The following is a 24,118-nucleotide window of genomic DNA, read 5'->3' as shown; positions in this document are numbered from 1 at the left end:
GTGCAGATGGAAATTCTCACCACCACAAAGAAAAAGAACTAGAAATGGAACCCATCCTTTGGATTGGGGGCCCTCTTGTGAGAAAATCCTAGACCTAGGAGACAGAAAGAGAGAGCTTTCTCTCTCTAACACCAGAGACGCACAAGACGGTAACCAACGGTGTCAGCATAACCAGGAGACTAGCAGGAATAAGCCTGGTGTACATTTCGTGGTCCTGAAGTAGGTAAGCAACTTTAGGCAGGAGGCTTCAGACCCAGCAGGGTGCCTCCCAGTACTTAACCCAGCTAGGCTGGTAGGCTACACAGAGCAAGAGCATCCCATGCCTTCCAGAGTGGGCTACCTCCAAGGGGAGGGGCCTACCCACAGACATAGCTGAGAAAAGGCTGTCCTGATCCAAAACTGTATCCTGCCTTCTTCCTGATCTTAAATTGTAACCTGTTGTTGTTGTTAGGTGCCATCGAGTCGGTACTGACCCATAGCGACCTTATTATGCATAGCAGAATGAAACACTGCCCGATCCTGGGCTAACCTCACTATTGCTACCATGCTTGAGTCCATCGACGCTTGACTTCCCTAAGAAACCCTATTCTGTGAGTGTACAAGGAAAATTCTGGAACCCAGCAAAAAGGTCAAGAGCACTGTGCGGGGACAGCTGGCATCAGAATTGGTAAAAAGGTTGCAGGGAGAAGGCATGTCTAACCTCTACCTCAAGGGAATCAGCCCTGGGTCGATGACGCTAAGGGTGAGTCTCCTCACCACATGTAAAGTTGGGCAAGGGGGTCCAACGCCCCACACCATCACATTTTCATCCCTCTAATTATCACTCCTATTGGAAACATTGGTTAGGAAGAATAACTCTGGCCTTCTATCTGAATAAGTTAAAAAAAAAAAAAAAATCACAAAATCGGTTTATTTCAACATTCATCACAAATTATTAAGTATGTTTTTCACACACACATGCCAATTTACCTGCGCTGCAGTTCTTCCTCCTCTTCAAACACCCCAAAAGGCTTCAGAGTTTCCACAAGCCTCTGTGTGAGCGAGCAGTCCGTCTCCTTGGGTGCTGCTAGGCTGATGGGAGAGGTGATACCATAGTGCTTCTGGGGCGGCCGGCTCTGCTGTGGTCCCTGCGTCGTAACTGGACTGCAAACAGACAGAGAAATGTGCTGTCAAACAAAGTCCATGATTTCAAAACAAATGGGCATTACTGGAAAAACTGCTTTAGCAAAATGCCTTTCTCAGCAAGGCTGGTTCCACACCACACCCAAAACTCCTTGTACTTAACAAACACACTTCCTTGACATACAGCAAAAAGTAAACAAAGCAAAAGACCAAACAGAAAACAAGCCCTACCCACACACTTCAATAGTTCACAAATGACAATCTAGATCCAACAGATAACAGAAATGCAATCAGAATATAGGGAACTTCGAGAAATTTTCCTTGTCTACACAGGCCAAATCCATTATATTCATAAAGTAATTTTTTTAAAAACTACAAAACTGCTATTTTACCAATACAAAAGGAACTGAGCCTCTGGATTACTATGGGAAAAGCCCACAGATAATGGAGCAAATAACATAAACACAAACATAACTTGATCTACCACTCAACCAAGTTTCTCATACTCTCATGGCTTATGTGTTGCTGTGATACTGGAAACCAGGCCACTAGTATCTTAAATACCAGCAGGATCCACCAGGGTGTACAGATTTCAAAAGAGCTTCCACACTAAGACAGACTAAGAAGGAGAGAGAGAGCCCTTCCAAATGCTTAGTCAACGAAAACCTTATAAAAAGCAGAACACTGTCAGGTGTAGTGCTGGAGAAACCCTCAGGATCCAAGGCACTCAAAATACAACTGGGCAGAAAGACCTGTCTCTTCAAAGTAGAGCTGATCTTCATGGCATGAATTCAAATGCACTGATTCATCTACAGTCTTCCTTATTCACTGTCCAACTAGTACATGCATATAGAAGCTACTGAAAATACCACGGCTTGGGTCAGACACACCTTAGTCTTCAAGCTGGTATCACTGTTCTTCAACACTTTAAGTAGTTAAGTTCTTTCACTTTCAGCAAGCAAGACTGTGTCATCTCCACATCAAAGGTTGTTAATGAGTCTTCCCCCAATCTTAATGGCCCATTCTTCCTCAAATAATCCAGCTTCTAGGAATATCTGTTTAGCACATAGACTGAATAACTATGGTGAAAGAATACAATCCAGGCACACAACTTTCCTGATTTTAAACCATTTAGTATGCCCTTGTTCTGTTCAAACCACTGCCTCTTGTTCTATGTACAGGTTCTTCATGAGCACAATCAAATGTTCTAGAATCCCTATCTTTCACAATGTTGTCCAAAGATTATGATCCACACAGTCGAAAGCCTTTGTGTAGTCAATAAAGTACAAGTAAATATTTTTCTGCTTTCAGCCAAGATCCATCAGACATTAGCAATGCTATATCAAGTTCTAAGCCCTTTGCTGAATCTGGCTTGAATTTCTGGCAGTTGCCTGTCAATGTACTGCTGCAGCCATCTTGTAATTATCTTCAGCAAAATTTTACTTGCATGTGACACTGATGGTATTGTTTAATGACTTCCACATTCTGTTAGGTCACCTCTCTTTGGAATGGGCACAAATATGGACCTCTTCTAATCAGATGGCCAGGTAGTTGTCTTCCAAATTTCTTGGCAGAGATTTGTTAAGCACCTCCAGTGCTAATTTCAATTAGTGTTCCACCAATTCCTGGAGCCTTGATTTTTTGGTCCTTTTTTTTTTTTAACCAACCAAACTTAAATCTGCTTATATTTATTATTTCCAACTTTTTGTAGTGAACTGAATGAAGGCTTATGGATCAGACTGGCAGTTTTACATTCAACAAATCATATACTTTGCTTCATGGTTACAATGCCTTCTGTGTACCAACAACAGTTAACAGCATTTACCTCTGTTCACTTTAACCACTGCCTTCCTCCCTGTGTCTCCCACTACCTTCATCTTTCCTCTGCTGACCCCCCTCTTGTATACTGCCTGCCCATCATCCATATTGACATGTGAATATTGGTTTCCCCAGCCCCGCAACCATCAAAGAGAAAAAAAAATTTTTTTCACTTTTTACAACACTGATTTCATACAGTATTTGTCCTTTTGTGATTGACTAATTTCACTTAGTCAATATAGCCTTCAGGATCATGATGACTCTGTGAAGTGTTTCACAGAGTCATCATTTTTCTTCAATATTTTGTAGTACTCCATTGTGTCTATGTACCAGTTTAACTATTCTTCTGCTAATGGACATTTAGGCTCTCTCCACCTTTTTGATACGTCTCTTGTAGACAGCATATTGAAGGATCCTGTTTTCTTATCTGTTCTGCTAAGTCTCTTGACTGGTACATTTAATCCATCTACATTCAGTGTAATTACTGATAGATCTAAGGAGCTCTGTGAACCGCAAGGTCAGCAGTTTGAAACTATCAGCTGCTCCACGGGAGAAAGATGGGCTTTCTGCTCCCATAGAGATTTACAGCCTCGGAAACCCTGTTCACAGTCGCTATGGGTCGGAACCAAGTCGACGGCACTTAACAACAACAACATGAACTGATTGCTGTCACTTTTCTGTGTTATTTTTATTGTGCTTCTGGACTCTTTGTTGCACAGAATTTTCTATGCTGAGTTTATTTCGTTTGTGGGGTTTTCTTTGCATTTTCATTTCTGCTATGTCAATGTTTACTAAACCTTTCTGATTTTCTCCTTCTTTTTTAATATGCAAGCATATTATTTTTCTTTGAGGTTACCCTGCAATTTATTCATTTTTTTTCCCTGCTTAAAATAGTCTATCTTGAAATCTAGTTGACTTTCTTACCACTTGGAAGTTCTCGAGCTACACTATTCCCTCTTTTTGTTCTGTAGTTGACTTCATTATACACTGATTGCTCTGGTTCCCTATTTTCAGTCTTGTAGGTTTGTTTGGTTAATGCGCCAGACTGCAAAGCCATTTGAATTGCAAGGTCGGTGGTTCAAGCTCACCAGCTGCTTCTTGGAAACCCTATACAGGGTCACTATGGGTTGGAATCCACTCGACAGCTCTTAACAACAATACCTGGATTGGAGATCTGGTATCGTCACACCATGGGTTAATGCACTGGAATGCAGAGTGGTTTGAACCACAAGGCCAGAGGTTCACGCTCACCAGTCGTTCTTCTTCGGAAACCCTATACAGGGTCGCTATGGGTTGGAACCAACTCAGCAGGTAGCACAAAACAACAAACATACCTGGAATGAGTTCTGGGTGGTGGAGTTACTCAGGTCTGCTGTTGTAGGTTCTCAGTCCTAAGAACACCCGTTAGCATTTTTGTAAAGTTGGTCTGGTCATTACAAATTCTTTTAATTTCTGTCCTAATTTTGCCTTGCTATTTGAGGGACAGCTTTGCTGGGTATATAATTCTTGTTTGACAATTATTTTCTTATGTCATCCCATTGCCTTACCTGCGTGGTTTCTGCTGAGAACTGAGTTTAGTCTTCTTGGTTCTCCTTCGTAGGTAGTTTCATTTTTCCCACTCTGCTCTCAGGATTCTTTCCTCATTTTTGATTTTAGAAAGTTTGATTATATTTGATAATATTCTTTTGGAGTCTATCCTGTTTGAGGTTCGTTTAGATTCTTGTATGCTTATCTGCTTGTCTTTCATGATGTTAGGGAAGTTTTCTTCCAAAACTCTTCAACAATTTTCTCTGTGCTTTTCACTGTGTCTTCCTGTTCTGGAAGTTCACTAGTTCAGGCTTTCATTGCTCCAAATCTTCCCCCTTGCCCTTTCAATGTGTTGCCCATTTTTTCTCTCTTTATATTGCTTCAAATTTTGCATTTGTTTTGTCTGTTCTTGTTATGTTTTCGAAATTCTTTTAAATTTTTTTGTGTTTGCCTTGCTTTCCTTGATCTTTCCTTTAATCCACTGAAGGGATCAAAATATCATGCTTTGGAATTCTTTTTCAGCTAGTTCCATTACCTTTGATTCCTCAGAATCATTTTGTGGCTCTGCAGCTTGGTCGTTTGTTTGAGCCACTCTCTCATTTCTTCATGTGACATAAAATTGTCTGTTGTCTCCAGAGCACTGTGGGGTTGTCATATTTGTAAAAACTAACAGTACAGTTGTTGGGACCAGAGGAAAGAAATCTCAGGGTGGAGGGGGGTCTGCAATTCAAGGAGCTCACAAGGTGGTCGTGGAAGGGATGTGACATCAGAGTTCTTGGCCCTAGGTGGAATACCTATTGTCCTGGGTGTTACCTATGTACAGGGCACTCGATCGGAAGTAGTTTGTGGGAAGGAAGGCATCGGCTTCAGTGTTTTAGGACCACAAGACAGGTCTTCACACATTGTACTTATTAGTACCTGACTTTGTCTTCCCTAGCAGGCCTTGGAAACTTTCTGTTCAGCTCTTTGAGCTTCTCATTCTTTCATTCACTTTAGCATCTCTGTGCTGGACAGCAAATGTCAAAATCTCTTCTGATAACCATTTTGGTCTTTTCTCTCTTTCCTATTTTATTAATGATCTATCTATTGCTTTCTTCCAATACGATGTTCTTGAAGTCACCCACTAGTCTTCAATCATTATTGTCTAACACATAAATCTGTTCTCAAGATGATCTCTAAATTCGGGCGGGATATTTTCTTAGTACATGTGTTAATTAAATTTGGCACATTTGTTCCAGCTAACCCAAGAAATAACATATACGTACCCACTGCAATCGAGTCAATAGCGAATCATACTGACCCCGTATAGGGTTTGTAACTCTTTATGGGAGCTCAATCAGAACTCTATTAAGATATATACACTGTTTTTTTATATATTATGTTGATGTTGCTGCTAAGTGCTATGAAGTCAGTTCTGCCTCACAGCAACCCTAAACAGGATGTCTAAGGAGCAGCTGGTGAGTTTGAAGTTTGAAGTCCAGTACTTATCCTACTGCACCATAGGAGGAATTCACGTACATATGAATTGTATAAAATATTTTAAAATTAAGTTACTTGAACCTTCACAAAAACTGGTTTAGTCTAAACTGAGGGACTGTCAGATGCTCTGAAAGTCCAAATGCCCCAAGTAGAAGCACTGACCACTACTGTCCTTTAAATGAAAGTCGGGTTTCCATTTAATTTAAACCATTCAGTGTCCCCTGTTCTGTTTAAAAGACTGACTCATGGTCTATGCACAGGTTCTTCCTGAACACAATGAAGCGCTCTGGAATACCCATTCTCTGCAGTGAGGTCCACAGCTTGTCATCATCCACACAATTGAAAACCTCTGTATAGTCAATAAAGCACAAGTCAACATCTTTCTGGTAATTCTCTGCTTTTAGCCAAGATCCATCTGACATCAGCAATGACAGCCCTCATTCTACATCTTCATCTCAATCTGGCAATTCCCCAACAACATACTGCTGCAGCCGATTTTTAATGATCTGCAGCAAAGTCCCACTCATCCCTCAGTCTGTCATACTGTTGTGGCTTACGTGCTGCTGTGATGTTGGAAATTATGGCACTGGTATTTTAAATACTAGCTGGGTTACCCACAGCAGGCTGGTTTCAGCAGAAGAGCTTCCAGACTACTACAGACTAGGAAGGAGAGGTAGACATTTCTGAATGGTAAGCCACTTACATACAAAGACCTTACGGATACCAGCGGCACACTACCAGACATAGTGCCAGAAGATGAAGTTCCCCCAGGTTGGAAGGCACTCAGAATATGACTATGAAAGAGCTGTCTCCTCCAAATAGAGTCATCCATAATGATGTGAATAAAGCACAGCTTCCCGGACCTTTGTTAACGAGTAGAACCAGCTGCAGACAGCCATTTATACCTGGAATGTGGAATGTATGAAGTATGCATCTAGGAAAACTGGAAGTTGTCAAATATGAAATGGAATGCATAAAGATGGATATCCTAGGCACTGGTGAGCTGAAAAGCACTGGTGTTGGCCACTCTGAAACATACAATCATATGGTTTCTTATGTATGCCAGGAAAGGGAGTGGACGGGAAGTTCAACTAAGACAGAGAGATGTAAGATTTATGATTCATTACATTTTCTGGTTCGTACCCTCAGGAGTCCTGGTGTGGTGCTGTGGGTTAATGTGCCAGACTGTAAAGCTGTTTGAACTGCAAGGTCAGCGGTTCAAACTCACCAGCTGCTCCTCGAAACCTTATACAGGGTCGCTATGGGTCAGAAGTGACTCAATAGCACTTAACAACAACAACCCTCAGGGACAGTTGAGGTTCTCCAGAACAACTGGTGTGTTTTCATCTCAGGGTCATGATTCGAATCTGCCTTTGGGATACTGGTTCTGAATTCTTAAGAGCAACATAACAGATAAGGAATGTACTTTATTTCTCTAAGAAGTATTTTAGCACTCTAATTTCTTGCTCTGGGAGTCAAAGTCATCATGTTTGCTGATTCCCGGGAGCACAGAGAAGTGGTGCTGAAAGTACACTGCCGAGCAAAAGCAGGATAAGAAGGAGCTCTTATCCTCAAGGTCAGCTGCTTGAAACTACCAACGGTTCTGCAGGAGAAAGAGGCGGCTTTCTGCTCCCGTAAAGATTTACAGTCTCGGAAACCCTGGACCGGCTCGCTATGAGACTGACCCACGCACGATATTGCATCAGCTGTGGCAGCAGTATAACAAAGTCTGCAAGACTGAGAATGGTCACAGGGGAACATGGTGACAGGAAGTGAACACTTGCTGTTGAAACAATGGTGAGAATGGCGGCCACAAACCTTCCACAGTAAAGTGAGGTCGGCCTGTATACCAAGAGTTCCAAATACTTGAGGCTTCGTCTCTAGGCCACCTTGTCCCATATCTCCTTCCTTCACCATTCATGCCATGCTGTATTCACGGGTTGGTTCCCCCAAAGTCAACAGCACACAGCCTGCGCCCCAACAGGTTGGCACTGCCTGGTTATATATACATGCCCCAGCTGCCACATGCGACAGGTTTGCATGGCCTAATTGGGACAGAGGTAAATAGTGATGCATGCTCAACCTTGGAAAAACAGGGCTCTGGAATACAAGGATCTAGGCATAGCTTGAAGAGGGGAAATAATACTAAAACACTTGACTGTCCTATGAATATCGGTTTCCCTTGCCTACTATTATAAAACAGACACTTAAGTGGGAATAGAAAGGAATGTTGGGGAACATGATTACAGAAAACTTGTAAGCCTGTCTTCAACCTATAATTGATTGGAATACCTAAAAGGGGCTCCAGAACTTGCCCAATGAAAGAGGCCTCTTGCAAAGCCTTTGCAGAGTACAGGACCTCAGGTGGAATCTTGAGTCCCATCCAGAACCTTATGAGGTGGGACATTCCCACTAGCAAGGACAAGCAGACCAGCCTGGAACAGCAAGATTGACAGAAGATACATCGTCAAAGAAAGATCAGAAAAAAACAAAACAAAACAAAATGTCAGGATGACTGGCTACTACAAGAATAAGCAAGCTGTTTGCCAAGAAGCCATCAAGGTAAGCAATCAAGTTCCTTCAGGACAAACTCCCCTCTAAGACTAAAACTCAAAGGGAACACACAAACAAGCATGTCAGCTTGCTGGTGACCACATTGGTCTACTGGTGAATGGAAGAGGGGAAAGGCAGCAATGAAGAAATGGGCTGAGTTCAACCACAGTCCATTGACTCCCGTTGACCTGGAGATGAGAGAGAGAAGAGGAAGGGCTGTTTGGTCCAAAGTGTGGTGAGACCTGAGGACACTTGAGTCTATGGATAAGGACATAGCCACAGAGGGCTGAGCTGAGAGTGAAGCATCCAGCTGATAAGAAGTGAGGGGAGACGCACAAGAACACCCAAAGTTGCAGATAGTGCCCATCTGACCTAGCCTCGATGACTTGATAATCAAAACTCAACTAGAGGAAGATTCCTTTTGATAAAGGAAACAAGGGTAGATAGCTACAATTTGATGAACCTGACCTATACTCATGGTGGTAGTAACTCTAAATACCAACAGAGAGGGAAGGAGTCTTCACATCAAGTATCAATGCTATCCCATTCATACACAGGGTAGATAGGAACGGGCAACTTGGACATTGGCTACCTAAAATTAGGGGGCGGTAAAGGCACAAAGTGACTGGCTTACAAGGTTTCAAGAGGGAGTTTAGTTTAAGAGTATGGGGGAAATGAAAGAGTCCCCACTGAACAGTTTTCATCTTGTCTAGATGGGTCTGGTGAAAAGAGATGGGGATAAGATTCATACGATTCAATAGTAATTGTTATCATGACTAATTGCGACTGTCACAATAGCAAAGGTAAGGTTTTGAAACAAAACCAGGGGAGTGATTAATCTTACAGTCCAGAAAACAAAGGACCCTAGGGACTATCAAGGGAGAAGAGCACAAGCAGAATGCGGGACCTTATCCAAAGATGCACTGACGCCAGAGACAGAATCAGAGATGGGGTCATGGAGAGGGAGGCACGGCTGAGGACTCTAGATTCATGGGAAGAGAGGGATTAAGAGCTGGTGGCCAGAAGGCAGACTTGCAGACTGTGCCTTTTGGAGGTGTAAATTATTATATATGCCTGAGTAGCTTTGTTTTTGTTTTGTTTTTTAAGCTAAAGTGGATAGAAAGAAATACTGCTAACTGATGGTACATGGAGGGGATTATAATCAATGTAATGAAACAAGGCGTATGATTTGTTGATTGTAAAACTGATGATCTGCCCTGTAAACTTTCACTCAATCCACAATAAAAACCTTAAAAAAAAAAACCACAGAAAAGGCCTCATTACAAATCAGAGAGGCTCAAAGCAAAACAAGCAGGTGGGGAAAACAACGCTTAAGTACTTTTGATGGACCTCTAACATGGGCAAGGGTGCAAGAGAGCAAGCCCTCTCACATCACAATGAAAGGGGGCAGGGTGCTTCTTTAAAACCCTGGGATACTGCAGCATCCTACTCCTAAGAAATCTCTACAACAGACAAATGCAGAGACCAAGAGTGTCCGGGGTTACCAGAGGTATGTATGTGTTGGGGGTGGTACTGTTTAGGGGGCACTGAGTGTATGGAAAGGGTGATGAAAAATATTTGGAAGTGGTTGTAGGAAAAGGCTTTAAAAAGCACAGGGGATACACAGAGTAGAGAGGGATGGGCAACTTGGACATTGGCTACCCAAAATGGGGGAGGGACGGGGCTACAAAGGCAAGAAATGACTAGCTTACAAGCTTTCAAGAGGGAACCTAGAGCCAGGGGGTCTGGAGGAAGGCAGAATCTCCAGTGAGTAGTATCCAATCTGTCTAGGCGGAACTGATGAAATGAAATGAGGATAGGTGTCTTGTGATACAATAGTGAATAATTGTTATCAAGACTGCTTGTGAGGGTTGGAAATGTACAGGTAGATGTTTTATAGCAAGGAGGGGAGTGATTAACTTTTCAGTCTAGGAGCGGGGAGGCCTCTGGGACCATCAATGGAGAAGAGTCGAGAGGGGGACCCCACCCAAAGAAGCAGTGACGATGACGTGGAGAGATGGAGCAGTTGGGAACTTTAAATCCAGAGAGGGAGAGGGACTGTGTGCTGATGACCGGGGGTGGGGGTGGGGAGGTGGCAAGCTTGTAGTGTATACCCTTTGGTTAGCTGATGCATGGAGGGGATTGTAACCATGAAACGATATATGATAGGTTGAATGTAAAACTAATGTTCTCCCATAATCCATAATAAAACATTTTAAAAAAAAAGCACATGGGAAATGGAATGAAATTTAATTTTCCCACAGACTTTTTGAAGCCCCCTCCTACAACATGGTGAATGTAATTATCGCTAGCCACTGAATTACGGGAGTTCTAGTGTGGGCACTGTATGCAAAAGCGCTGGACAGCAAAGTTGGTTTGAATCGCAAGGTCGGCGGTTCAAGCTCACAAATCGCTCCTAGGAAACCCTATACAGGGTCACTGTAGGCTGGAACCAACTCAACAGAACTTAACAATCAACAACAACTGAATCATAGGTACACAAACAGGTGAACTGGCGAACGTTTTGCTACATTTCACAATAGCAACAAAGAAAAACTGGTAATACTCATTAAAGTTAAAAACACATATGCAAACCTTAAAAATTTATCTAACAGCATACTTTGGGTGCTGGGGAGGAGGGCATTTTACAAGAAGACGGAGGGGAATGTTAGAACAAAGAGGACTAGAGAACAATTAGGCAGGTTTGCATGGGCTAAGTGGGACAGAGGTAAAGAATAATGTATGCACAACCTTGGAATAACAGGGCTTTGGGATACAGGGATTGAGACACGGTTGGAATGGGGAAAGGGGGGAATAATATTAAGATGCTTGGCTGTCTTGAATCTTGGTTTCCCTGGCATACCAGTATAAAATAGACACTGGAGGGGGAGAGAAATAGCCAAAAATATCACCATAGAAAGCTTGTAAGTCCAACTTCTGTCTATAACTGATTGGTATACCTAAAATGGGGCTACAACATGCCCAGTGAAGGAGGCTTCCTGTGGAGCCTCTGCATTACATAAGACCATAGGTGGAATCCTGAACAGCATCCAGAATATTCTGAGGTGGGAAATTTCCACTTGAAAGGACGAGCAAACCAGCCTGGAGCAGCTGGAAGAATAGAAGATGCTTCTTGACAGAAAGACCAACAGGAAAAATACAAAACAATATGGGCAGACCGACTGATTACTACAAGAACAAGCAAGTTGCTCTCCCAGGAGACATCAAGGCAAGGGTCTCCTCAGGGTAAACACCCTTCCAAGACTAAGACTCAATGGGAATACACACTCTGATTGGTGACCACATTCATCACCAATAAGGGGAAGTGAGGGAAAAACAGCAATGAAGCTATGAGCTGTAAAGCTGTGCAGGAGCAAAAGGCCTCATCTTTCTCCCTCTGGGTGACTGGGCTGCTGAAAGTGCTGACCTTGCGGTTCCTAATCCACTGCTTATCCTGTAGAGCCACAGCACTCTCCGACAGGACAATACCAATAATACATTCAATGTATATAACTTAAGAAAATGCAATTTAGAACATCCAAGCAATGTGTTTCATAGGACCAAAATGAAGGTTATTTAAAAATTGCTTTAACAATTAAAAATATGTTTTCCTTTCTCAAATCCAAATGAGAACCTAGAATGGGGAGGAGGGGGAGGACCATCAAGGAAGAAGAGCAAGAACGGAATATGGGGCCCTATCCAGAGAAATAGTGACATCAGAGATGGAGGCAGAGATTACAACATGGAGCGATGGAGCAGCTGGGAACTCTAGACTCATGGAAAGTGAGCTGGCGGTCAGGAAGGAGGCAGGCCTGTACAATGTGCCTTTTGGTGGTTTAAATGATTATATATTCCTCAATAAGCGGAGGGGATTGCAATCATGGCAATGAAATGAAATATGACAGGATGAGTGCAAAGGCGATGGTCTCCCATGTAAACTACCACTCAATTCACAGTAAAAACTTCATAAACAATCCAAATAAGAGTATCATGCAATTCTGCAGACCAAACCACCCAAAACCAAGACAGAAACAAGCAATAATCCCTAGGAAAGCAGAGTTCCAAAGTGGGGCTCATGAACGGTACATCAGAGCATGGCTTTAAAATACAGCTCCACACACACACACACGTCACAGAAAAGACTCCCACACTCTGAGGTTAAACTCCATGGATACTATATTGAAGTATATGGCAGATGTTACCAGTGAATAGATTAGAGATTGTTCAACTTGAAATCTCAACTTGATTTTAAAAGATGCAATACTGTTCCCAAAAATGGAATAAGGAATGCAGAGTTGAAATGGGTCACTCCCAATCTACAATTTAACCCTTTAAGAATCTTAAACAAGGGAACTCTTAAAGTCTCTCCATAACCAGAATCGAGTTGATGGAACAGTGAGCTTAGTGTTTGGTAATGCCAAAACTACTGCTTTCTTTATGAATCATAAACAATGAATGTACAACTTAACAGTTGCAGGACAACCAAACGCTGAACACACAGAATAACAAACCCCCACTCAGACAAAAAAGTGAGCAACAGCTAAGAATCTAAATGTCCTAGTTTTGCTTCAAGTAGTTTCTATAAACTTGCCTAAATACAAATTTGAAGGTGAAATTGTATTACAATGTTAACTTAAAACGGACTCCTTAGACAAGGAGATTTAAAAATCAGGGACCAGGCACTGAATAAGGGGCCCTGGTAGTATAGTGGACTATGTGTAGTGGACTACGAGCCGGACTGCTAACCACAATGTCAACAGTTTGAATCTACCAGTCTCTCCATGGGAGAAAGATTAAGCTTTCTGTTCCCATAAAGATTTACAGCCTCAGAAACCCTATACAGGGTCGCTATGAGTTGGACCCACCTCAATGGTACCATCATCAGAGATTCAGTAGCCTCATAAATTTACTCAACCTCAAAATTTCTCTACCATGATAAGCCTTAAGGTAAAGTAACAGACATGAAAGCCATGCCCAACATGTACCAGGAGGCTTCATAAAGTTTACAGGAAAACCCCATTCTCCTTTGCAGATCACACTATTGCAATCTACAGATTTCTCAAGGGTTGATTTCCAGAAGCAGGTCCCAAGATCTTTCTTCCCAGCCTTTCTTAGTCTAAAGGTTCTGCTGAAACCCATTCTACATCACAGCAACGTCCAGTGCACACGAGTGGAACTGGCTGGGAATTGGACTCTCGTCAATTCACTGGGGGGTACTGTTAAGTACAGTCTAGTCGATTCAGACTCAGCAACCTCATAAAGGATTTCCAAGGGGCAACTCGTGAGACTGACCCGCAGACCTTTCAGTTCAATTCAACCTTGTGGTCCAGTGCATAATCCAGACCAGGATTCCTGTCAATTCACTATCAATCATCAAATCTGAGAATCAAATTCTCTCAGGGTTGGAAGTATCTTTCCTAAAGACTATCTGAAAACTGACTTCATTCACAACTACAAAGATCTATTGCTCTGTGTGTGTCTGGCTCTCCACTGTTCAAAACCACGAGAGAAGGACGAGCAACCCCCCACCACCACTCGGCACAGCTGTTTCTATTCAAGTCCTCAAACAACGTGGTCTCGGGATGTCTTCCCATTCTGAATGTATTGAGCACCCCAAAGAGAGTGGGGGATTCATGTCAATATCCATGCTATTAGAAATTATCAACAATATTTTTTAAGATATGCATTCTCAATCACATCAATAATAACTTTTTTAAACTTTTTGGGAAAAATAACTATTTTTCAAAACAAAAAATTTACTGAGAACAGTGACACTGTTTTACATTTTTACAAATATCTCAATTTCTGTAACAGAAAACAGCTGATTTTTCATGCCTACTTCCTCATCCAAACTGTTATTTTACATTGTTTGGGTTGAAATATATGGGGAAATTACAAAATCACACAGACACAATTATTTTAAATAATTGTGGATATTATTCTTTGATACTGTACCAAAACTCTACAACTGCACAATTTTTTAAACATTTTTCACAAAAATAATTTAAGTGACATTGTGTTCCATCAGTTTTAAGACTAATTACCATTACCCATCTCCAATGCAAAGCTCAGTATCCCGTAAATCATGAGATGCCCTCTCCCTCCTTCCTGCCCAGCCCTAGGCACTGTCTGTAGCCTCCATCTGTGCACTCGCTCACTCTAATACTGCTACGATCACAGTTATATCCTTTTGTGACAGCCATATTTCACATAGCATGGTGAGTTCACGGTTCATCCATGATGTAGCATGCACCAGGATTTCATTTCTCAGTACGGCTCATATTCCATCTGTACATATGTTTACCCATTCATTTGTTGTTGGACATTTAAATTATTTCCACCTTTTGGCTAATGTGCATAGTGCTGCAATGAGCACTGTTGTATATATATTTGTTTGAGTTCTGCTTTCAGATCTCTGGGCTATCACATGACAAGTTTACATTTAACTGTTTTGAGAAGCCACTACACTGTTCTCTGTAACATTTTACAGTCCCACCAGCAATGACGGAGGACTCCTGGTGCTCCACATCCTCATCAACACCTGTTGTTCTCAGTTATTTTAATCACAGCCACGTTAGCAGGTACACCAATACCACCTGTCGGTTTGTTGTACCGTGGTGGCTTGGGTGTTACTGTCATGCTAGAAGCTATGTCACTGGTATTTCAAAAACCAGCAGGAACACCCACGGTGGTGGACAAGTTTCAGCAGATCTTCCAGACTAGGGCAGAGACTAAAACAGACTAAGGAAAAAGAGCCAAAATATGATCGTGTGTATATCACACCTGATTTTAGGGACCATCTCAATAACAGATTTGAACAGATTTTGTGCCTATACACATGGACCTCACCAGATGGACGACACAGGAATCCAACTGACTACTCCTATGAAGGGAAAGAGTGGAGCAGCTCAGTATCATCAGCCAAAACACCACCAGGGGCCATCTGTGGAAAGACCATCAACTGTCACACTGATCATGTGTAAGTTGAGAGGTGAACTACTTCTGAAAGGTTAGCCACTGACGACCTTATGGATAGCAGCAGAACAGTTGTTGATACAGTACTGGGAGACGAGTCCTTCATGTTGGAAGGCACTCAAAATATGACGAAGGAATACATGCCTCCTCAAGGTAGAGTTCACCTTAAGAGATACAGATTCAGTCAAACAGCAAGACCTTCACTTGCTAATGGGGCATGGCTCAAATGAGAAGAAACAGCTAAAAACATCTATTAATAATCTAAATGTGGCATGTTAGAAGTACGAATCAAGAAAAATTAGATGTGGAAAACTATATGTATCGCGTAAAGATCCATACACTTAGCATTCGTCCACTGATGTTAGCACTACAAGATTAGGACTGGACTGTAAGGACAGTTTGAAGCCCAAAGTCAATGGTTCAAACTAACCAGTTGCTCCTGAGAAACCCTAGACAGGGTAGCTATGAGTCAAAACCAGCTTGACAGCACTTAAGGTAAACACAATAAAAACAAATTTTGAAGCATATGACTTACTATACTGGGAATGACAAATTCAAGAGGAATGGCAAATCATTCAAAAGAACATTTCAACTGACCAAAGCAATTTACACATATAATGCAATCCCAATCCAGATCCCAACAACATTCTTCAAAGAGATGGAAAAAACAATTACAAACTTTATATGGAAAGGAAAGAGACCCAGGATAAGCAGAGCACAGCTTAAGAAGAAGAATAAGGTTGGAAACCTCTCACTCCCCGACTTCAAAATTTACTACACAGCTACAGTGGTCAAAACAGCTTGGTACTGGTACAATGAAAGCTACAAAGATCAATGGAACAGAATTGAGAATCCAGAAATTAACTCATCTACATACAGCCAACTGATTTTTGACAAAACACCTAAATATCTCACATGGGGAGGTGATAGTCTCTTCAATAGATGGTGCTGGCAGAACTGGAAAACAATATGCAAAAGACCGAAACAAGACCTTCACCTCACACCTTATACAAAAACCAACTCAACATGGATTAAAGACCTAAATGGGAATCCCAGAATTAAAGCCATCAATGAAAAAATAGGGGCAAATGTGAGGGCATTAATTCAGGGAATACACAGACTACAAACATTTTGAAAACTACACAAACAAAAGTAGACAAAATAGATGAGTGGGACATACTAAAAATTAAAAACTTATGTGCATCAAAAGACTTCACCAGAAGAGTAAAAAGGGAACTCACAGAATGGGAAAAATCTTTTGCAATGACACATCAGACAAGGGACTCATTTCTAAAATATATAATAAACTACAACACCTGTACAAGAAAAAGACAAATAACCCAATTTAAAAATGGGCACAAAACATGAACAGACATTTCACCACGGAAGAAGAGATCTGGGCAGCAAACAAACATATTAAGAAAAGTTCACGATCACTAGCCAAGACTAAGACTCAATGGGAATACACACTCTGATTGGTGGCAAATCGGACTGCAAACCTCAAGGTCAGCAGTTCGAAACTACCAGCTCCTCCGCGGGAGAAAGAGGGGGCTTTCTGCTACCGTAAAGATTTACAGCCTCGGAAACCCTGTACAGGGTCGCTATGGGTCGGAACCGACTCGACGGCACTTAACAACAACAAGGGGAAGTGAGGGAAAAACAGCAATGAAGCTGCGAGCTAAGCCCTACAATGTTCAATAGACTCCTGTGAACCCGGGTGGAGACCTGGGGACTCTTGGGCCCAGAGTCAGTGACATAGCCACAGAGGACTAGAGTGGAGAGTGAAGCGTCCAGCTGATAAGAAGAGAGGGCATATGCACAAGAACACCCACACTTGCAGATAATACCCACTTGACCTGGCTTCCATGACTGGATGATCAGAACTCAACTAGAAGAAGAAAGAAGAGGAAAAAAAGGGTAATCTGATACAATTTGATGAACTTGATTTACACCTGTGGATGCAGTAGCTCAAAAGAAGGTATAAATCTTTAAAGCGAGGATCATTCCCATCCCCTCCATACACAGAGTAGACAGGGATGGGCAACTTGGACATTGACTACCCAAGGTGAGGGAGCTACAAAGGCAAGAAGTGACTGGCTTACAAGCTTTCAAAAAGGAACCTAGATCCAGAGGGCGTGGAACAAGGCAGAATCTCCACTGAGTAGTATCCAATGTGTCTAGGCAGGGCTGATGAAAGGAAATGCGGATAGGTCTCTTGTGATACAATAGAGTATAATTATTATCAGGACTGATTGTGAGGGTTGGAAATGTAAAAGTCAATGTTTTGTAGCAAAAGGAGGGGAGTGATTAACTTTTCCATCTAGGAGTGGAGGTCCCTGGGACCATCAAGGAAGAAGAGTGGAGAGCGGGACCCTACCCAGAGAAGCAGTGATGCATGAGATGGAGGCAGAGACGATGATGTGGAGAGACGGAGCAGCCGGTGACTTCAGACCCAGAGAGGGAGAGGGGCTGTGTGCTGACTACCGGGGAACAGGCTTGTAGTGTATACCCTTTGGTTGGCTGATGATGCATGGAGGGGATTGCAACCATGGCAATGAAACAATATACAGTAGAATGAATGTAAAATTAATGTTCTCCCATGTAAACTACCCCATAATTCACAATAAAACATTAAAAAAAAAAGATCATTTTAAGATTTACCATGAAGTACAATGCTGTCTGTTATATATAGCGTAATATCCATCCCTATCTATGTCCACTGGGAAGGACTAGTTAATAGCACTATTATTTCCATTTGTGCAGTAACCACTAAAGTCAGAGGGGGTGACACAGAAGAACTGCACCAACTTCTTCAGTCTTTAACTGGTCAAACATGCAATCAAGATGCACTGGCAACTGCTGGTGATTGGAATGCGACAGTTGGAAGAGAGGAAGGACATTAGTTGGAAAACATGGCATTGGTGATAGAAATGATGCTGGATATCACATGATGGAATGTTGCAAGATCAATGACTTACTCATTGCAAATACTTTTCGTCTATATATACAGCAGCTGTAAACATGGACCTCATCAGACGGAATACAAAGGTATCAAGCTGACTATATCTGTGGGAAGAGACTACAGAAAAGCTCAATTGCTCATATGAAAGTGCAGACTGAAGCTGAGGAAAGTTACACCAAGTCCACAAGAGTCAAAATACGACCTTGACTAGATCCCACCTAAATTCAGAGACCATCTCAAAAACAGATTTGATGCTAAAGAATGAACATCAGAAGATTTATAGGATGACATCAAGAACATCATATAGAACAAAAGGTCATTAAAAAGACAGGAAAAAAGAGAAAAGACCAAAATGGATGTCAGAAGAGACTATGAAACTGGCTCTCCAGTGTAGAAAACTAGAACAAACAGAAGTAATGAGAAAGTAAAAGAGTTGAACATAAAATTTCAAAGGGCAGATCAAGAAGACAGTGTGTTACAATAAAATGTGCAAAGACCTGGAGATAAAAAAATCAAATGAGAAGATGTTCAGAGTTTTTCAAGCAGAAAGAACTGAAGAGAAAAATTCAAGCATCAACTTGAAATACTGAGAGATTTCATGGGCAAAATACTGACTGCAGAAAACATCAAAAGAAGACAGAGAGAATACACAGAGTCACAAAACCAAAAAGAAATGGTCATCCTCTTGCATTCTCATGTTAACGGCAGGCAACAGATAACTGCTGCCACCCAACTGCTTGCAGACCGGTTGGTTCCTGGTTGGTTCCTGGGCGGCAACCAGTTTGGCAATTTAGAACATTCAGCACACCAAGCCCCTCACCCTGGAGAGCACCATCAACCTATACTAGGTGGGCAAGACAGAGTCCTTCAAGACTGAGTCACTGATGACTACAATGGTAAATGTGTGTGTTTATGTGCCATGGAGTCGATTTCGATTCATAGCGACCCTGTACAGGGTTTCTAAGGCTATAAATCTTTACAGGAGCAGAAAGCCTCATCTTTCGCCCATGGAACCGCTGGTAGTTTTCAACTGCTGACCTTGAGATTAGCAACCCGATTCGTAACCACTACATTAACTGGTGGAGACCAAATTTTGAACCTCCTCAGTATCCATATAATCCTGCACATATTACAAAACCTACGAAACATAAAAAGTTGTTTCTGGTTCAACTTCAACAGAAAGCCTTGTTTACAGTTCCAGAAATTACCAACTGGTAGCTGCACCATTATTTGAATTGTATGACAATGCACCAGGGCACGGACCCTTCATATCTAGTCTCCCTCAACTCTTAAGCAGATTTAATTTTGTGTACAACTTAATTCCTGTGCAGTACAGAAGTAAAAGAAGCCGTCTCTGTGAACACAGCTATCCACGGTGCTAAATAATAAACATGGTTGTTGTTATGTGTTGTGGAATCAGATCCAACTCACAGCGACCCTCCATAGGGTTTCTGAGGTACAAATCTTTACAGAAGCAGAACGCCTCATCTTTCTCCCGCAGAACAGCTGGTAGTTTCGAACTGCTGACTATACTATCAGAGCTCCTTAATAACATGGTAGACAAGGGTTTTGGTTTTGTCTCTTTCCCAATCCCTAAATTACTTTCTGTGTGAATAGCAGAATTAATAGGACTAGCTAGACAGTGGTGTAAAGAAATGTGGTATCTCATTCACTTTGGATTCCACTCATACTTTTTTGTACAACATTAAACAAGTGGACTTCTTTCTATTTGTTTTGTTGTTGTTGTTATTGTTGGTTTTTTACTTCACATTAAACTCTAAAAACTTAAGAGAGAAAGGGTCAATATTCAACCATTTTAAGAGGTTAACATATGATCACGAACCAAAGCTACTGAAGAAAGGAGGCCCAAGCTGCCCGGAAAGCACTGAAGAAAAAGCAAGCTCCAGGGGCTGACCGAACACAAACGGAAACCTTTCAACAAACTGAAACAGCACTGAAGGCGCTCACTCATCTTCCAAGAGATTTGGAAGACAGCTACCTCGCCAACTGACTGGAAGAGACGCATATTTATGCTCATTCCAAAGGAAGGTGATCCAATGGAATGAGGAAATCAAACACTATCATTAATACCAAGTAAAACCTTGTTGAAGATAATTCAAAAATGGCTGCAACCGTCCATCATCAGGGTACTGCCAGAAATCCAAGCTAGGTTCAGAAAAGGGCATGGGATTCGGGGTGTCACTGCTGACGTCAGATGCATCTTGGCTGAAAGCAGAATATATCAAAAAGCTGTGTACCTGTGCATAGACCAAGAGGACAGTCTTCAAACAGAACAAGGAGGTGATCTGTGTGTGTTAGGTGTCATCGTGTCAGTCCCCCCTCACAGCAGCCCTATGAATGAAACACTGCCAGATCCTGCCTGCATCATCCTCACAACTGTCATGTTTGAGTCCTTTGTCACGAATGATGTGTAATCGGGGTTGCATCCTTTTACCATACTTATTCTGAGTTAATAATCCAAGATGCTGGGCTATCTAAAGAACACACCATCTTTATTTTTGGAAGTTTCATGAACAACCTGTGATATAAAGAGGGCACAACCTTGCTTGCTTAAAGTGAAGAGGACCTGAAACACTTACTGATGCAGACTAAAGAATGGAGTCTTCAGTAAGGACTGCACTCAATGGCAAGAAAACAAAAATCCTCACATCTGGATCAACAAGTAACATCATGCTCAGTGAAGACAAGATTGAAATTGTTAAGGATATCATTTGACTTAGATCCACAATCAACACTCAGGGAGGCAGCCGTCAAAAAAATCAGACAACGGATTTCTTGGCAAATTTGCTGCAAAACACCTTGAGAGCATGAGTGAAGCCATTGTGAGACCTTAACAAAATAACTGAGCACTGCCAGAGACGTGCCCTACACACATCTGTACTCCCCTTGTTTACTAAGATGTATGCTGTTGGCAGAGGCAGGGCTTGACGGCGGCTAGGGCGCAGGTGCAGTGAAGTTTGTCATCAGCCATACCAAAGAATACCAGGCAAAGCAGATCCAGGGCTGAGCTCCAAAACTGAGAACCACATAGCTAGGAATATTTTTAAAAGTTTGAAGGCTTACAGCTAGTGGAACTTGAAGCTGAAGTAAGAAATCGCATACTTTTGAATCTGCCGGGCTAGGAAGCCCTGAGCCGACATCTTGGGCAAGACCAAATGGTAAGACCAAGCGGGGGAGCAGAAACACCATGGGAAAACGCCGCAGGAACCATGGAGCAAAGGTGGACAATACACTTTGCTCTGATTTTCTTTTCTTTTGGTATCTGGTCATCTGCCTCCCCCAACCCCAATGTTTGTGCACCTCTATTCTGGTAACGAGAGGGGGAGCCTGAGCAAGTGGACACCCCCCACCCTCACCACTGGTGGATTCTTCTGCCACACATGCGCACAGATACTCAGATCAACAGCAGGCCCTGAACATTTTTTGGGGTTTTTTTGTTGTTGTGTATTTTTTTTAATACGGGAAAGGCCAGGACAGAGCTGTAGAGACAGAAAGAGAGTTTAAAAACAAAACAGGCTGAAAATTAAATTAACGCCTGAAGTATAGCCTAACAACCAACAATGGCATCTTGAAATCTCTCAGGCAGCTTTGAAAGCAAGAAGCTGAAGAGAGGGCAGTAAAGTCATACTCATATTAGGCTACAGAATTTTTTTCCCCTTCTCTCCCTCCTCTCCCTTTTCAGTGATTACAGACTGCAGTATTCAGCCTAGTTTTGTTTGTTGTTGGGTTTTGTTTTTTGCTTTGTTTTTCTTGTTTTTTGTCTGCTGGTGTGTTTTGCTGTTTTATGCTCCCCCTTCTACCTTTGGGGGACTCTTTCTCTCCTGCTGCGATATTGTCAAGCTACAATCATACTCTATAAAACACCAAAACCCAGGCAAAAGCCAATACCAACTCCCAAATACCAGGGAGGCAGACAACACCTTGAAAGTTACTCTGCGTTAAGCAATAAGAAGAGTGAAAAGGGAAGCCCACATCCTAATCACATCTACCTGGAAGCAATCAGAAAGCATAAAAAAATACCAAATCCAAAAAAATAAATCACATACTCAAGTATTAAGGCCACAGATAAACACTTAACACGTCCAAGAAGGAAAAGCAGATGACCATATCAGCACATGTTCAGACACAAGATAAAATGTCTGAGACAAATGACCTAGAGGTACACCTAGGTCATTCTGGAAGGAAGGCAGGTCTTGGAAATGCCTGAGAGGGAATTCAGAAAAATGATTATATTACAATGGAGTTGAGAAAAATAAGGAAGACGTTGGGAAAGCGCTAAAGGAACAATCAAACAAGATAGATACAGCATTGGAAACAATTCAAAACCTACAGAAATACGTCCAAATGATCAATAAAAGAATATGAGAAATAGACAATACTCTGAAAGATCAAAGAGTAGAATAGAATGGAAGAGAAGGAAGACTGAGGGTAAGACTGAGGAATTCGCACTGACCGCCTAAGACAGGCAGCGTCCCTTACACAAATAATAAATAAGGGGGAATCGGATGCAGACCGTGCAGACCCGGTCAGGAGCTCAAGGCCCTGTGGGCCCAAGCGTTGCAGACTGCCCAAACCATAGGCTCTGAGGATCAGACTTTAGCCACCTAGCAAACATAGCAAACTGTCCCTCATCTGATTAGTCAGTTATGCTTGTTAGTAATCGCATACATGAGCCCTGGATATCCACAGATAAATGTAAAAACCTTCCCTAAAAGCCAAGACTGTAAATTCCAAAAAGGCAAAGTCCCCCCACCACCCCCCCAAAAAAAAAAACCTAAAGAGGATAGAGAGAAATACTGTTAATTGATGATGTATGGAGGGGATTATAATCAATGTAATGAAACAAGTCATATGAATGGTTGAATGTGAAACTGATGATGTGCCCTGTAAACTTTCACTCAATCCACAATAAAAACCTTAAAAAAAATAATTAATTCTGAGAAAAAAAAAACAAAAAAAACTTATGTGCATCAAAAGATTTCATCAAAGGAGTAAGGGAACCCACAGAATAGGAAGAAATCTTTTGCAATGACACATCAGACAAAGGACTCATTTCTAAAATATATAGGAAACTACAACACCTCTACAAGAAAAAGACAAATATCCCAATTTTAAAATGGGCACAGGACATGAACAGACACTTCACCAAGGAGAAGATCCAGGCAGTCAACAAATATATGAAGAAATGTTCATGATCACTAGCCACTGTTGTTGTGAAGTGCCGTCAAGTCGATTCTGATGCATAGAGACCCCGTATAGGATTTCCGAGGAGCAGCAGGTGAGCTTGAACCACCAACCTTGCAGTTCAAACAGCTTTGCTGTCTAGGACATTAACTCACAGCGTCACACCAGCACTAGCCATTAGAGAGATGCAAATCAAAACAACAATGAGATTATCATCTCACACCAACAATAACAGCAAGATCAAAAAAGTAGAGGACAATAAATGCTGGCGGGATGTGGAGAGACTGGGACCCTCTTGTACTGCTGGTACGACTGCAAAATGGTCCAACCTCTCAGCAAAGCAATATGGCGCTTCCTCAGAAGGTTGGGAACAGAAATACACCTTATGATACAGCAATTCTAAGAGATACGAGCCATAACACGAGAAGATATATGCAAAACAATGTTCATAACAGCACTATTTACAATAGCAAAAAG

General features: G+C 41.9%; 1 protein-coding gene across 1 annotated transcript in view; it reads right to left on the bottom strand.

Moving 5' to 3' along the window:
- The window catches only part of PAPOLA (poly(A) polymerase alpha), an 81,901-nt gene that overhangs the window by 46,412 nt on the left and 11,371 nt on the right, over positions 1–24,118 (bottom strand). Inside the window, exon 2 of the mRNA XM_006839512.1 lies at positions 970–1,143. Coding sequence (XP_006839575.1) covers positions 970–1,143 — 174 coding nt within the window. The remainder of the gene's footprint in view (positions 1–969; positions 1,144–24,118) is intronic.

The sequence above is a fragment of the Chrysochloris asiatica genome, unplaced genomic scaffold, assembly GCF_000296735.1.
Source record: "Chrysochloris asiatica unplaced genomic scaffold, ChrAsi1.0 scaffold00025, whole genome shotgun sequence".
Classification (NCBI taxonomy): domain Eukaryota; kingdom Metazoa; phylum Chordata; class Mammalia; order Afrosoricida; family Chrysochloridae; genus Chrysochloris; species Chrysochloris asiatica.
This window is presented reverse-complemented; position numbering and strand designations above follow the sequence as displayed.